The sequence below is a fragment of the Kogia breviceps genome, chromosome 13 (assembly GCF_026419965.1).
Source record: "Kogia breviceps isolate mKogBre1 chromosome 13, mKogBre1 haplotype 1, whole genome shotgun sequence".
NCBI lineage: Eukaryota > Metazoa > Chordata > Mammalia > Artiodactyla > Physeteridae > Kogia > Kogia breviceps.
In genome coordinates this window covers 65,086,172-65,101,171 of record NC_081322.1, presented here as the reverse complement: position 1 = coordinate 65,101,171, position 15,000 = coordinate 65,086,172, and the positions used below count along the sequence as shown (strand labels likewise).

General features: G+C 39.2%; 1 protein-coding gene across 20 annotated transcripts in view; it reads left to right on the top strand.

Annotated features, from left to right (window-relative positions):
* The window catches only part of MAP7 (microtubule associated protein 7), a 164,839-nt gene that overhangs the window by 126,789 nt on the left and 23,050 nt on the right, over positions 1–15,000 (top strand). For 11 of the 20 annotated variants that reach the window (XM_059083206.2, XM_059083207.2, XM_067010882.1 and 8 more), the window contains 4 exons: positions 1,084–1,247; positions 2,055–2,172; positions 5,821–5,931; positions 11,454–11,567. In XM_059083206.2, coding sequence (XP_058939189.1) covers positions 1,084–1,247; positions 2,055–2,172; positions 5,821–5,931; positions 11,454–11,567 — 507 coding nt within the window. Of the gene's footprint in view, positions 1–1,083; positions 1,248–2,054; positions 2,173–5,820; positions 5,932–11,453; positions 11,799–15,000 lie in introns of all 20 variants that reach the window. The other 9 variants (XM_059083208.2, XM_067010880.1, XM_067010885.1 and 6 more) reach the window with 2 other exon arrangements.

The following is a 15,000-nucleotide window of genomic DNA, read 5'->3' as shown; positions in this document are numbered from 1 at the left end:
TCAATCTTTGGGATTTTCTCCCAAATCCTTTTAACACTTACAGAACCAGTGCTATGTTGAAACAAATGAAGTCACACACTTTTTTTTTCGTAAATTTTTTTAAATTTTATTTATTTATTTAATTTATTTTTGGCTGCATTGGGTCTTCGTTGCTGCGTGCGGGCTTTCTCTAGTTGTGGTGAGCGGGGCCTACTCTTCATTGCAGTGCATGGGCTTCTCATTGCAGTTGGCTTCTCTTGTTGTGGAGCACGGGCTCAAGGCATGCAGGCTTCAGTAGTTGTGGCACGTGGACTCAGTAGTCGTGGCTCATGGGCTCTAGAGTGCAGGCTCAGTAGTTGTGGCACATGGGCTTAGTTGCTCTGTGGCATGTGGGATCTTCCCAGGCCAGGGCTCGAACCCGTGTCTCCTGCATTGGCAGGCGGATTCTTAACCACTGCGCCACCAGGGAAGCCCAAGGCACACACTTTTGATCTGGAGGATATCACATGTTTTAATGAGAGAGAGAGACAGATGGTACTGTGGGTTTGAGGGCATCACATCGCTATCAACATTGAGTTGTGATGCATGCATGTGATGCATGCACTCTTCTGCAGTAATAATATACCAAACTAGAGGGCTGTTGCAGTTCCCAAAGAGTAGAATTCAGTGCATCTTCTTTGGCCTCGTTGTTTGCATGTTACGTTATGCTAAAAATTTAACAGTAATATTTTTTTCCTGAAAATTTGAGAAGAGCAAAGACCATGGTTGGTTAATTAAAACCAAAGACCCCCAGGCTTCCCTGGTGGCGCAGTGGTTGAGAGTCTGCCTGCCAATACAGGGTACATGGGTTCGTGCCCCGGTCCGGGAGGATCCCACACGCCGCCGAGCGGCTGGGCCCGTGAGCCATGGCCGCTGAGCCTGCGCGTCCGGAGCCTGCGCTCCGCAACGGGAGGGGCCACAACAGTGAGAGGCCCGCATACCGCAAAAAAATACCAAAACCAAAGACCCCATCCATGTTTGTTAAATGTGAGCCGTTTCTACGGCCCTAACTGTTAAGTTTTTAAACCTGCTTGTGTTTGGTTTCCCTCATTTTTCTTCCTGAAGCTGCAAGAGAAATAATCTGGTTAGAGAGAGAAGAGCGGGCCAGGCAGCACTACGAAAAGCACCTGGAGGAGCGGAAGAAGAAGTTAGAAGAGCAGAGGCTGAAAGAGGAACGCAGGAGGGCTGCTGTGGAGGAGAAGCGGAGGCAGAGGCTCGAGGAGGACAAGGTGAGATGCTGCTCCGGGGCAAACGTGGGAGGCTCGTCTGTTTCAGAAACACAGCACATTTTCAGTGAAGCTTCCCCTTAAGGCGCTGGGATGCAGAGCAAGAATGTCTCAGAGGCAGCAGATTTACAGAGTCATAGTTTCTAGGGAGGTTGTGGTGTGGAAATCAGGTAGAGAATGGTATGATTGTCACTGTTGCCCCAGGAACTTTAAAAGCTCATTTCTCTGGTTTAGACCTACAACTTATTTATGTTTACTTCATCTACACTGAAGTCTTAAGACTACTCCCAGTAATTGGATTTCTGTAGAGAGCTTTACCATTTACAAACGTTTTCTCATAGATTGTCTCATTTAACTCTAACTCAATCCTTGAGTAACTGTTGTCAGTTTTTGTGAAAATGGACATTTAGACTCAGAATAGGTAAGTTACAGAAAGTCGTACAATCCATTAAGTTGTGGGGTTGGGATTACCCACATCCGTACATTCCAGATGCTGTTTTTAAAATCCAGTACCACGTGTGTTTAAGCTGAGACCTGCACTACCAGGCTTATGTGAGTTGATGAAAGCATCACACTCCCAGTAGTAATAGTAATCGTCAGTTATTTTAAGTACCTGCTGTATGCCAAGCACTTGATCAACTGGAACCTAATAATTTCAGTGACCCCCCCACCCGGGTTGATATTACTCTCACCTTAAGGTGTAGGACTTAGGAAGTTTAAGTAGTACCTCTCACTCTACTCTGCCTTAAGTTGAATATTCCTCAGACAACCAGGTGGAGTCTAATCATCAGCTCCTCTCTTCCCTTTAAGGAACGCCATGAAGCCGTTGTACGACGTACAATGGAAAGGAGCCAGAAGCCAAAACAGAAGCATAACCGGTGGTCATGGGGAGGTCCTCTCCACGGGAGCCCCAGTATACACAGCGCAGGTAAACAGACAGTAACCGCTTTCAAAAATCACTTGTTTTTTTCTGGACAGTACAAGTCACAGTTGCTTTTTTATTCTGTGTTTGCAAAACAAACATCCTGCGGAAATAATTAAGTTACACTTAAACAGTGCTTCTACTGTTTGAGGATAAGAGGGTGATGGAGGTAAGAAGATAAGGTTCCCTCCCTCCACACAGGCTGATTTTCTCGTCCTTTACAAAATTCTTTAAAGAAATGGAAATCTATGCAATGTTTCTAAACAACTGCTTTCAACTCTACATTATTTTAAGTAAATCATTTGCATAGTGGTTTCAGGATTATGGAATAGGTTAACCAGTTTCGTCTTTTTCTCTGGAAGAACCATAGCAATATTGACAATCAGAATCAATACTATGAGCTTACGTATTCTGACCCTAAAGTGTATGCCACACTAAGGCTCTTCGAGAGAAAATACAGATTTCTGAAGCTAGAAATAGTAGATGTCCAAGCAAATGGATGTTCCCTTGTTCTTGAATTGACATAAAATCATACTGAAATTTGGATTTAGTGAAAGGCTTTATTTTTGTACTGTAAATTCAATACACCTTGAATTTTATATAGTGTGTCAGTTCTTTTTCATTTGTGTGAGTCTAATAAGCTTTTTTTTTTTTTTTTTAATTTACTTTGAAAAATCATTGTCTTACATTCTGTCCCCAGGTGGTTTTGTTGAGTCATCATTCACCTTTCTCGATTTAGCAGGACTGGACCACCACTTCACAACTTTTGGTGGTACTAGAAAACCTGGTACAGACATCCTTGTGATTTGCTGACTGCCTGACCTGTAGCTAGCACCTCAGACCTAGGGCCAGTTCATCAATAGCTGAACCATCACCACCTTAGTCATAATGCATGCTTAATATCCTGTTGCATAGACCTAGATCTGGGACGTGGCACAGTGTTTCTCAAGTGTTGATAATATGACTCAGGTGACTTAAAGGTATTGAAATAAAGTAATTACATGTGCTATGTTTACTTTCTTTTTAAATGATCATTTTGGATGAAACCTTAAAAAAAATGTTTTTTCACTAATAAATCACCAGGGATCAAAGTACATCCAGTGTGGCTTTATCCACCCGACCACCCCATCAGTACAGCTGTTGCCACTTTCAGTTTTAATCTGAATAACTCTGGATTTTCGTTTGCTTTATTCTCTTTCATTCCTACCATTCAGTGTATCTTCTATAACCCCTTCATTTAACAAGATCTAAAAGCATGTTGCCACAACTTTGCAGTGAACCAAATTTGGAAGCATGTTTTTTTCCCTTGGCTCTTCATGACCCAGTGGTATTCGCTGTAGGGCACATATCAAATCTGTGGTCACAAGGATCATTTACATGTGATATTTCATTCTAGGGATAATTTTGCATATTTGTTCCATGCCAAAAAAGCTGTCATGGTATATACTTTTATAACCTTACTTATTTTTCTTTTACCTGGCTTCATGTTTTACATGTGTACGTTACACATGTAAACCTGTTACAGATTTTCAAACATTTTTGAGGGGATCTCAAGTTACTTAGCTTTACTTCTTGCTTCCACACTCAGTTCAATATATGACCTTTGTTATTGCCACTCAGAGCAAGAGAAACCGGCGTTGTATTTGTGAGCTGTTGGATAAAATCCTTTTTTATAAGGTTTGTGAATTAGAGAAAATTGCTCTTGTACTGGAACAGAGTAGTTCGAAAATAATGGGAATTTGCCAAAATTCTCAAAGGTCAGAATGATCTGCTGAGATCTTGAGAGCAGTGACCAGGTCTTGCTCATTTTGAGTACCCCTGACTTCACAACAATGCCTAACTTGTGGTAGGTACAACAAACAAATCCTAGAAGTTGAATTTCATCCAGTAATTAAATCAGTGTATTGTCTCTCCCACATCAGCTCGCACTGCTTTGTAAAACTCTATACGTTTTAAACCGATTCTTCATAAATCTTTTTTTGGATCTGTGTTTTGTTCAGAGAGGAAAAGAAAAAGATTAAAAATTCTTATATGTTAAGTAATATAAAAAATACGTATTATATCTCCATAATTTTAATGATGTATGATAGGCCTGCATGTAGACACAATTTCCCCCCAACTGAAGCTTAACATATAAAGCAATATCAGAAAATGTATTGCTATAAGATCTCCTAGAAATGACTTTCATTTTCCTTCCTTGTGCCCTTGAACCTCACATTTTATCATTAAGATGTTCCTTTTGACATTTTACCCTAAATCTTTTCTTTGTTAGGATTGCCCTAAGAGCCCATCAGTTAAGTGTAATTTTGAGTCACAGAAATGCTGTTTGGTTATTTTCCTTATAATAATTAAATTGCTTCATGTAAGTCAAGGATACTTCAATAAATAAAAAAATTTTTAATTAACTTGCTTCAACCGTAAAGATGAGTCCCTGTAGAAGACAGGAATGTCTGATGTTGGTGGAAGACTTGCTTATCCCCTGCACACTGTAAATAATGGCCCCAAATGGTTATTCTGTGGGGGAAATTTTAACATTTTTACCACCAGGGTTAGTTAGACCAGTGGGAACGGGGTTTGAAGGCCTCTCTCACGAGGAATATTTTGGTTTGTTCTCGGTTTTAGAAGAAGCTAACCATAGAAAATAAAATAAAATATGGCAAAACCCCTTTTACTTTGGCTATTATAGGCCAGAAAAACTTCCTGCATCCTACGTAGATATAATGATGAGATTTTTAGACTTTTCCTTATACACAGTTTTATTCAGAGAACGTGATTTACGCTAGTGAGTGTGGTTATAGCTTAGTTCCACTGTACAGAGAGCAAACTATCAGAGCTGATTTTTGCCTTTTATACAGCTATTATTTCTCTTCTGACTTGAACTTTAAGAATTACCCTAAAATTATCCAACAGCAATAAGAATATTATTAATAAACTTAAAGAATTCTGATTTTCTTTGCATTGCTGCCAGTTTTGTCAGGCAAGTTTGTGGGCTGATTCTACATCTGTAAACCACACTAAACTCTGTGTTATAGGCACAGAGGTATGGTTATTAGTATACTTTAAAAATAGAAGTGCTCTGGGGGCCATCCTTTCCACACCTAAAAGTGTTTCTTTTTCCTTCCTCTTAATCTGTTTTTCTATAATGAACTTTAATGCCCTGGGTAAAATGACTCTACAAGCAAAGGTATCAGCAGACGCACAGAAGCTGGTGTTCTTTTTATTCTCGTGTTTGCATTCTAGCTTACCAGCACTATTACTACCCCTTTGTTCGCACTTTGGGAAATGATGAAGGCGTTCACTTTTATGGGCCCCTTTTTGCTTCACAGTCCCCTTCCATTATTTTCGTTGCCCTCCTCTGGCTTTCCTTTGGTCTTCCTACATTTGTTGTATTATAACAATATGCTTGAATTTCCCTAGGTGACTAACTGGTGAGCTGAATAGTTATTTTATCTTTTTATTTTCCTATAAGAAAAATGAGTATTATTTCTAGCCTTTAAGTTACCTTTAAAATGTCCACTTAGAAAACTGTGCTATAGTAAAGATCTAGTCATAGCGCTGAAAGCATCCAATCCTAGTTTTTCCTTCCATCAGTGAACTAGGAAATTGCAATCCTGCATGCTGGCTGTCAATTAGCATTATCTCCATTTGTTTTAGATCCAGACAGGAGGTCAGTTTCCACCATGAATCTTTCGAAACATGTTGATCCCGTCATTAGCAAGCGGCTCTCCTCTTCATCTGCAACTTTACTAAATTCACCAGATAGAGGTACAGTCAAAAGGAAAACAAAAAAAGTGTTCTGTTATTTCCTTAATGCTTTTTTTTTTCTGGATGTTTACAGATAAAAATAAGCATCTGAAGTTGCTTTCCCTACGTTTCTTAAATAGGAAGAAAAAAACTTCAGAGTAAAAAAGCAATAAACGTCTGAGCAGCATTTTCCTTGCGACAAGAACGGTTCTCATTTTAGAACTTGGCTGAATGATTGCATTTAGCAGTGATGAAAGCGGTGCTTCTCTCAAGTTTTTAGTACATGAGTTTACAGCTCCAGAAATCACCCACTTATCCACCAACATGCAAATAATCTTTGTTATGAACATTTATTTCACTTCAGTCAGATTGTCTTTGACTTTTCATCTGTACTTGGGGAATTCCAGGCTTTAACTTTCTAAAAGACCTTTTCAAATGCTTCATGTTGGTAGATTTCATTTTGCTAATTTATTTCTCCTTTAACCAAACCTTTCTTACTGCATTTCTTGTGTGTGCGTGACTGGTTTTCTGGTGTCCATTCATTTAAAGGGATTTGGCCTAACTTCAAGAATATCATTATTTAAGCCTCCTAAAAATTTCAATATTCATAGTCCTCCAATTAACATTTTATTTGAATTTTGAGTTTTATTCATGCCATGGATTTACAGTACATGAATGTTGAGTTACTTATAAAATGAAAGTTTTATTTTATATGTTTACGTATCATAGAATGAAAAATCAAGCTTTTAAGATAAGCTACTTGTTTTACATAACTAAAATGATTTTAAATTTAAAAAAACAAAGAATTATTGTGCAATATAAAAACACATACTCTTTGAAAGTAACAAACTGTGGTTACTTTGAGTGCTTTAGTAAGAAACTGATTGGTTTTGAAGTGTTTATAGTCTTTAAAAAGAATGTAATGTGTGCATGTTGTATATGTGTGTATGTGTATTTGTATATTTTGTACTGTATAAAAGTTATGGTGTCATTGTTATGTACAATATAATGCGTTGATGTTATAATTAATCTCTTAAAGCAGTAAATGAACAACTGCCTATTCTTGCCTTTTAAGCTAAATCATTTTTTAACCTAGTTTGCCTAAATCATTGATATTAGACATGTAGTCAAATTAGCGGCCTTTTATATGTTAGAGAAAAGTATTATGAATTGAAGTTCCTTTCATAAGTAGCCTTTATTTTCAAACCAATTCCCTTAAAATAACGTAAAATATAGCATGCTATTCTTAACAGTTGTGTATTCATCTTTGCTTTGGAATTGGTCACTTAGCACTTGAATTTTATATTTTTGTGAATGTGGGTCTAAGACAAACTGTAACTGGGACTCACATAGTTTTCAGTTAAACCTTGGCTTATTGCCTCCTACAATCCCATAGCCGAAACTGGGGCAAGGTTGGAGGTAGGCAGATGGGCAATAAACCGAACAGAGTACTATCCACACTTCTGTGGATTGACAGTGCTGTGTCAACCAGAAATAAGATGTTTTGTAGACTCTGCATGACAATATCTGATTGGATATTCTTAAGTAATTGGATCTTAGAACTGGGAAAAATTTGTTGGTTGGCTCATCTACTTCAGTTGGGGTAATAGAGTCCCTAAGAGGTGAAGGGCCTGACTTCATATCCTACAAGTTAATCGCTGGAGAAGAGGGACTAGAACAGAGATCACCAGCTCCCAACTCATGTTGCTGCTGCGCTGCATTTGTAGTTCTCTCCTTCATGGATGTCCTTCCTTACATCAGTCCTGACTCCACGCACTCTTCCTTTGGGTGAGGTTAAGGGTCAGGGGCAGTTCAATAAGCAGTTCATAGCTGGGGCCAGGAAATTGCCCCTTGAATCATGGTGCAGGCCTATAAAACCCAATGTTAAGCTGGACTAAAAGGATAAGGGGGAGAGCACTAAATTTATGGGTTCCATGTCTCTCCCCCCGCCCCCTTATCAGAAGAACTGTGAACCAGTTCTGGTCTAACTGATGAGGTCAGCCTGGAAGAAAGATCTGCTTTGTCCAGGGGCTCCCATGTGGTCCAGGAAGCAATTATTTTCTTTCTTTTTTTTTTTTTTTTTTTTTTTTTTTGTTTGTTTTTTCAAGTTAGGCAGAACCCTAGCACAGTGAGAGGGCTCTGTCTTTTAATGAGAATAGAAATCCTCTGCACTTGAACTTCTCTAATTTAGAGATTTAAGTAATTTAGTTAGTATAATTCTGCTATCTATTTTTTAAATTCAGTTATGCTTTATTATCAAAGTAGAGAGCATTCTTATCAAATTATTAGAGGCTTTTACAGTCTGATCATAGAGAGTGTACACCATTACTAGATTGTTTGAGCTTTCTCAGCCCTACAGCACAGGCCTTAAAGCCGATATTAAATTGAAGCTCTGATACTATTAAAGTTGACATTCAGCTGGAATGCTCTGCTGGTTATTCAAAATGCTGGAATATTTCCATACCAGTTGGTAAATATCCACTTCCCCGAGCTGTGCTTCCCCAGGCCCTACAGAGTGTTATCTACTAGCTCTACTAGTAGAGCTCTACTGGTGCCTTGCCCAACCAGTTTTTAAATATTTTGATCATCACACCTGAATATAGTGTCACATAAACTGATAAAATGCCCGAGTTAAAGGAAACCTCTGATTACCAAAGATTTCTGTAATCGCTGCAACTGAGAGAATATTGCCCCTGGAAATTTTTTGCATTAAAAATGTGTATTGCATATTATCTTAAGCTTCCTGCTTAACCAGCTTTTTTCTCAAGGAAGAAGAATAGGGCGTTTGAAAAAAGTAAGAAGGAAATTGGCTACTACTCTTTGCTGAAAATTAGTTCATACATTTTTTCCCCAGAATCTAGATTAGAGAGGACATGGTGGAGGACCTAAAGCTGAATCCTGCCCACGTGTTCTGTTTGACCGGAGCAGGGGTTTTTTGTTCCTGTTTTAGATCTAATTAATTGCCATCATATTAAAAAAAATGTAAGATTTCATATAACATTTAGGTCAGGATGTGGCAACCCTTGCCTGATTTCTGTATGGCACCCGTCATCTGGACCTGAATAGTGATTTCCTGCTTGTGAAGGAACAGGGTAGCGCAAATATCTCTAATGTTTGGTTGCCTCCTTGGACCAGATGGTCTTTTATGGGAATTGTCAATATCTCATTTTAAGTGCTTAAGTAGGATCAATACCATAGTTGTTTCATGAGAATTAATACCTTTCCTTTGGGAGCGTATCATCTCAAGATCAGGCCCCTCTAGGGTAAAAAAACAAAAAACAACAATAAAGTAACTCTCCTGTGCTAACCTTTACTAAAAAGTTATGGAAGAGATCTATTTCTCTCTTGCTCAGAGCATAGTTATGAATGTGATAGAAGTGGAAACGTTTCTCCTCGCAAAATCTTTCATTCACAGTTTCAAAGTTATAAAACAAATCTCTTTGGATTTGCTTTAAACACCAGTCAAAGAGAGTGTTTAATGATCTTCATTTGAGGCAGATTCTTTGGTTGATGCCTTAAAGACCAACAGAGATAAAGTAATTGAGCTTCTCAATCAAGGGGGAAAAAAAGACATGGCTTTTCATTGATAAACCATCTCTGCAGTTCTAAGCCAGTCATCCTACAGAGTTTATCTAAGAAAAGGAAACATTCACCTCTTCTTCCCTTTATCATCTACTGAAAATACAATTTTGGTGAAGATTTTAATTTAATCCTAATCACTTTTCCCACTGATTTAATTCTCTGAATGTATTCTAATTTTAAGTTAGACTATATTCTGCTGTTGATACACACACACACACACACACACACACACACACACACACACACTGCCATGCTATAGTTTATAATAGCACTTATCCTACTGTGCATTCTACTAACTGTGTAACTATTACAGTCGTTTTTATAACAGATCTTTTTATTTGTCAGCAGATTTAATTTAACCATGAAGACTCTCCCAATAAACAAATTCTACTAAAGAATTCACTAATTCTTGAATTCACCAGCACCTTGATCAAAATAGCTACTCTTTTAAAATAAAGTCCTATAATTAACGTACTTATCGGAGGTTGGTACTTCCTTTCAAATAGGAGCGGATATTTTCTACAACAGCCTTTAACATCAGATGGCTTCTATTAACTAAAACTAACTTCCTAGAATTCAGAAGTCATTTCTTTAAAATATAACATATATAAAAAATTATTATAAGGACAGTTGCTCCAGAGACCAGAGGACTTGCACCTGCTGTTTATGGTGCAGAACGGAAATGGCCTTGTCAGGTTAAGACAGTTTGAAAGGCTTTTATAAGCGACTTGGAAGTGCATTCTAAAATAGAGATACAGCCCTCCCTCGGTATCCGCAGAGGGTTGGTTGCAGGAGCCGCCGCAGCTACCCAGATCCTCAGATGCTCAAGTTCCATAGTGAGCCCTCCGCATCTGCCGGTTCTGCATCCATGGATACCGAGGGCCAATTGTATATTTATTGGGAAATATAAAATGTGGAAAAATCCACGTATAAGTGGACCTGCTCAGTTCAAACCTGTATTGTTCAAGGGTCAAGTGTATATGATCACTTTATTTTAGTGATATTTGTAGGATTTTGCAAGCTTCTTTCCTAATATCTTCGGAAAGTAGCTTCTATATTTTCATGGACCATCACCGGAAGCTAACAGTATAAGCAAGGTAATTAATTTATAATTAGCATGCATTTCCTAACAGTGGTCTTGCGAAGCCCCAGTACAATTTGGGACTCCACTTCATTGCATCATTTTAAATTTATTTTCTTGATTCTTCACACACCCACTAGTAATTTCTGACATTATGATTGTATTGGATTTTGGCTTTTCTATCTTAATTTTATCTTCAGCTTTACCCTTATCCTCCATCAGAATTTTTATGTTGTTGCCAAACCAGGGACCTGAAAGAACTTGCTTGCTGAATGGGAAAGTCAAAAGAAAAACTTATATAGAACTTTGCATGAGTCCTCTTTCACTTTATTATATCTAATTTCCTCCACTTGTCCAAGTAGCAATTCATGAAGATGTAGCAAAATTTAATGGAGACCTTTTCTCTATCCACATATTTCCAGTCTTGCATTAAGCTGGCAAAGCCTTTGTTGAAGTTGACATTCAGGGTACTTAGGATGCCTTTTGGCTGAGGTGTGTGCTGTCTGCTCACCGCCCATCCTGTTGAGGGCAGATGGGTTCGCCAGACTCAGAGATACATGCCAAACCTGCTGGAAATGGTTCTTCTGTTTTGTTACCTGTTGGATCCGTAGGAGGGTGGTTAGCAAAATCTGTGTCCATAAAACTAATATAGAACCTGCCACAAGCTTAACATCTTGAAGAGAGGCACCTTATGGAATAGCTGCTCCTTTGAGCAGAGTCCCTCCTGCCTTGACTCCACCAGCTTCCTCCCCGGACAGCCTGGTCTCTGTCGAGGTCTCTCGCAAAGGCCCGGCGTGTGGGAGCGATAGGGGTGTTGCCTTGCACCCCCTCGCCCCTGGAAAGAATGCTTCTAACATCTCACTTATGTGGTGACATTTAGCTCGCCGCCTGCAGCTCAGCCCATGGGAGAGCAGCGTGGTTAACAGATTGCTGACGCCCACACATTCGTTCCTGGCCAGAAGTAAAAGCACAGCTGCCTTGTCTGGAGATACAGGTAAAACTGTCAAGGTGCAACTTTCTCCGCGAGGTAAAGTCCTCCTTTAGAAGCATCTCTAAGCCACCCATTTTCATCTAATCCCATCTCAATTTTTCCCATCGTGTGCTTCTCCTCCTCCCGGTGGAATGGCGTTGGAAATGTGTCTGTTGGTGTTGGTTTCATGCCTCTGGTATCGTTTCCTCTGAGCATCCGTCTTAGCGTCTTATCTGGACACCAGATGCCGGGCAGGTAAAGGATGCCCCTCCCTGTGATCAGATGGCTTCAGAGGCTTCTGTCTGTTCATAGTGTTACCAGAAAATCCTATCCCTTACCCACCTTTCTTTGCCCCTGCGTGTGAGCAGATGATCAAAGGTAGAAATAATTTAATATCTAATACTAATTTGTGGGCCTGGGGATAAACTCAAAGCACAAGCCGATTTAAGCATAGCGTTTCATAATGTAGCTGTGGACTAGTCACTTATCCTCCCTGAGCTAGTCTTTTATATGTAATTGAGGAATAGTACCCTTTTATAAAGAGTTGTGGAGAAGGCTAATTACAGTGTTCTTATTTGTTACATACTTTGAAAATATGTAAAATGTGCCAAGTACTAGTTATTATAATTAGTTACAACTCCTCTACTTTTTTGAAATATGAAACACCCCTGAATGAGCCAATTAGTTTAATGAGAAGTTAGTATAGAGTCTACATCTAACTGGAAAGACAGATACATATTAGGCTTTTGGCAGGGTCTCCCTCATGGTGAGTTGATTTTGACTTTCCCAAATATCTTTGGGCACAATTGGTGTATCTATGTAACCAGCCCTCATGTTTGGCACGTGGGAAATTGCATAGCCTCTTCATAAAGCTCCCTTTAAAAAGGTTTTGCCTCTGCAAGCCTCTTCATGTTCACTAGCCCTCTTTTTTAATAATAATTCTTGGTGGTTTTATGATATCTTTCATCTATGGTGTCCAGTGAGCTAGTATCAACCCGAATTCTCACAGTACCCCTGGGAGGCAGTCAAGAAAGCAAGTGCAGGCATTCCCACCTGCCTGTGGAAAACAAGAGATTGACAATAAGTGAGTTATACCAGAGGCACTTAGAAAATTGGTGGACTAGGTCTTAAATGTGCTTCTATCCTCGGCACCCTCGTGATGCTCTCTGTACCATTGTGCGTTCAACTAGCTGGACCACAGTGATCTGTGTTTTCTGTAAAGTAACTCTCCTGTCAACTGTCACATTGCATCTGAGATTTTTCTGAAGGAAAAACTACAGTTTATTTCAAGCTACTTTATTTTTATGTCCATTTTGTCATACTTTCATATAAGTTATGAAAGCTTTTCTTTATGTCCAGCTAATTGAAAAACCTTTAAAACTGCTTTTCAGTCCTAACTCACAGGATCTAAATAGTTTATGGTTCTCATGCTTCTTAACCTCCACATTGTATGTTGTTTCATACTAAAGGACTGCCTCACAGCTAAAAAAGTGTCTTTCTTTGCTATTTCTGTCATCACTAACTTTTGTCAATTCTTTCACTCTTCCTCTAGTCTCTTCCAACACCATTTCCTCATTTTCCACCCATTCGACTTGCCCAGCTTCCCACCTTCTTTCTTTGTTATGCTCAACCAAGGTGCTTTTTAATCTGCTAACTGGCTCTTCTTTACTTTGCAACTTTTCCATTCTCCTTTTCACAAATTGATATGTTTTTGTAATGTATTTTAGTGTGAAGCAATGCATACATAGCCTTTACTTGAGTTGCCTGTTTTATTAATACATTCCTTAGGTCATTGTTACCTATTATTGCATTGATAACAGCTTATATTTAATGAACCAAAACTGTTGTGTTTAGAAATTTCCATTTGAAATTATTCATGTAAACGTCTCTTATACTTATCTCCTCAAAAACATTTTTCCCATCACTTTTATTTTTCCATCTGCTCTCCTTGATTATTTTTTCTTGTCTTCCCATTTTAGTGTCATTCCTTGAGTTTACCTCATATCCAGTTGCCATTGGCAAGAGGATGACCTACATCCAGAGCCAGGGTTACAGTAGCAGATCAAAAGAGCCATCCTTACTCCTAGGGTGTTTGGTGATTGCAAATTCCCAGAACAAGTAATAAGAGCAGTTGAAAATTGGAAATCATAGTCTCATATGTTTCATTGTGACCACTGCTTTGGGTTGATTTTTTTTTCTTGCCCATTTAAAAAAATACATTCAAGATACATGTGATTATTAGAACTCAGGATTAAATGAGTTAACACATGTAAAATGTTTCGAATAGTACCTGCACGTAGTAGGCACTCAATAAATGTTGGGGTTTTTTTTTTGTTTTTTTTTTTTGTGGTACGCGGGCTCTCACTGTTGTGGAGCACAGGCTCCGGACGCGCAGGCTCAGTGGCCATGGCCCACGGGCCCAGCCGCTCCGCGGCATGTGGGATCCTCCCGGACCGGGGCACGAACCCGTGTCCCCTGCATCGGCAGGCGGACTCTCAGCCACTGCGCCACCAGGGAAGCCCATAAGTGTTGTTTTTATTCTACAATGTAATTATTCTCTCTGCTGCACTCCAGCCACTTGAACTGCATTATCTTTTCTCTGCAGCCATTATTTCACATAGAAAATCCTGAATAACGGTAAATTAATGCACGCTTGCTACCAAATAGTAGAAAGAAATACAGACATTGTGGAAGGCTTTCTCAAAGACATTTCCATAAAAGAAATTTTATGTTTAATAAAACTACTTTGGGATATGGCGGGCACTCTAGGAGGGAAGAGAAAACAACAATCATATATTGCTCTTCCTATTTCTTCAGAAGGGCAAGATTATTAGAATAATTGATTTAAAGGTTTCAGGTTTTTCAGTAGTTGCTGTTAAGAACAGCGATGAATTCCATGAGATGTAGTATCCTTAGAATTAGCCAGACGATGCTTCTTGAAGAATTAAATTTGAGGATTTTTGTATGGACTACATTAGGTAGGTTTAAGGATATTTTTTTCCTTTCCTTCACATTAACTCAGCACTATAATAAAGAATGAACCAGAGGCATGATGAGATTGGTTACATCCATTGGTCTCAGGAAATGCTCCAAGGAAGTGCTCCACAGATACCCCTGAACTTATTACTTTCCACCAGAGGGAAAAGAAATCATATTTCTCTGCTTCATTCCTTTTTCAGTGTCAGACCCATGGCCTCAGAGCAGGGCTGTCATCTAGGGTTTCTTGATCCTTGAGCAGTTAATGGCCTCTGGCTGTGCCCTGGGCTGTGTGTGCCTCTCTTGGTCATTAATCCCACAGAAGTGCCTTGTGCCAGGATGTTCTTCTTTAAAGGCACTTGACTGGCTTGGAAGAGGTTTGCACTAATGAACTCTTTCTTTGTCTGGGAAGGGCAAATGCTTTGTTGTGGCACCTGAGAAAAGGTTGTTTTCAAACAGTTTTCCCTGTGATCACAATAAG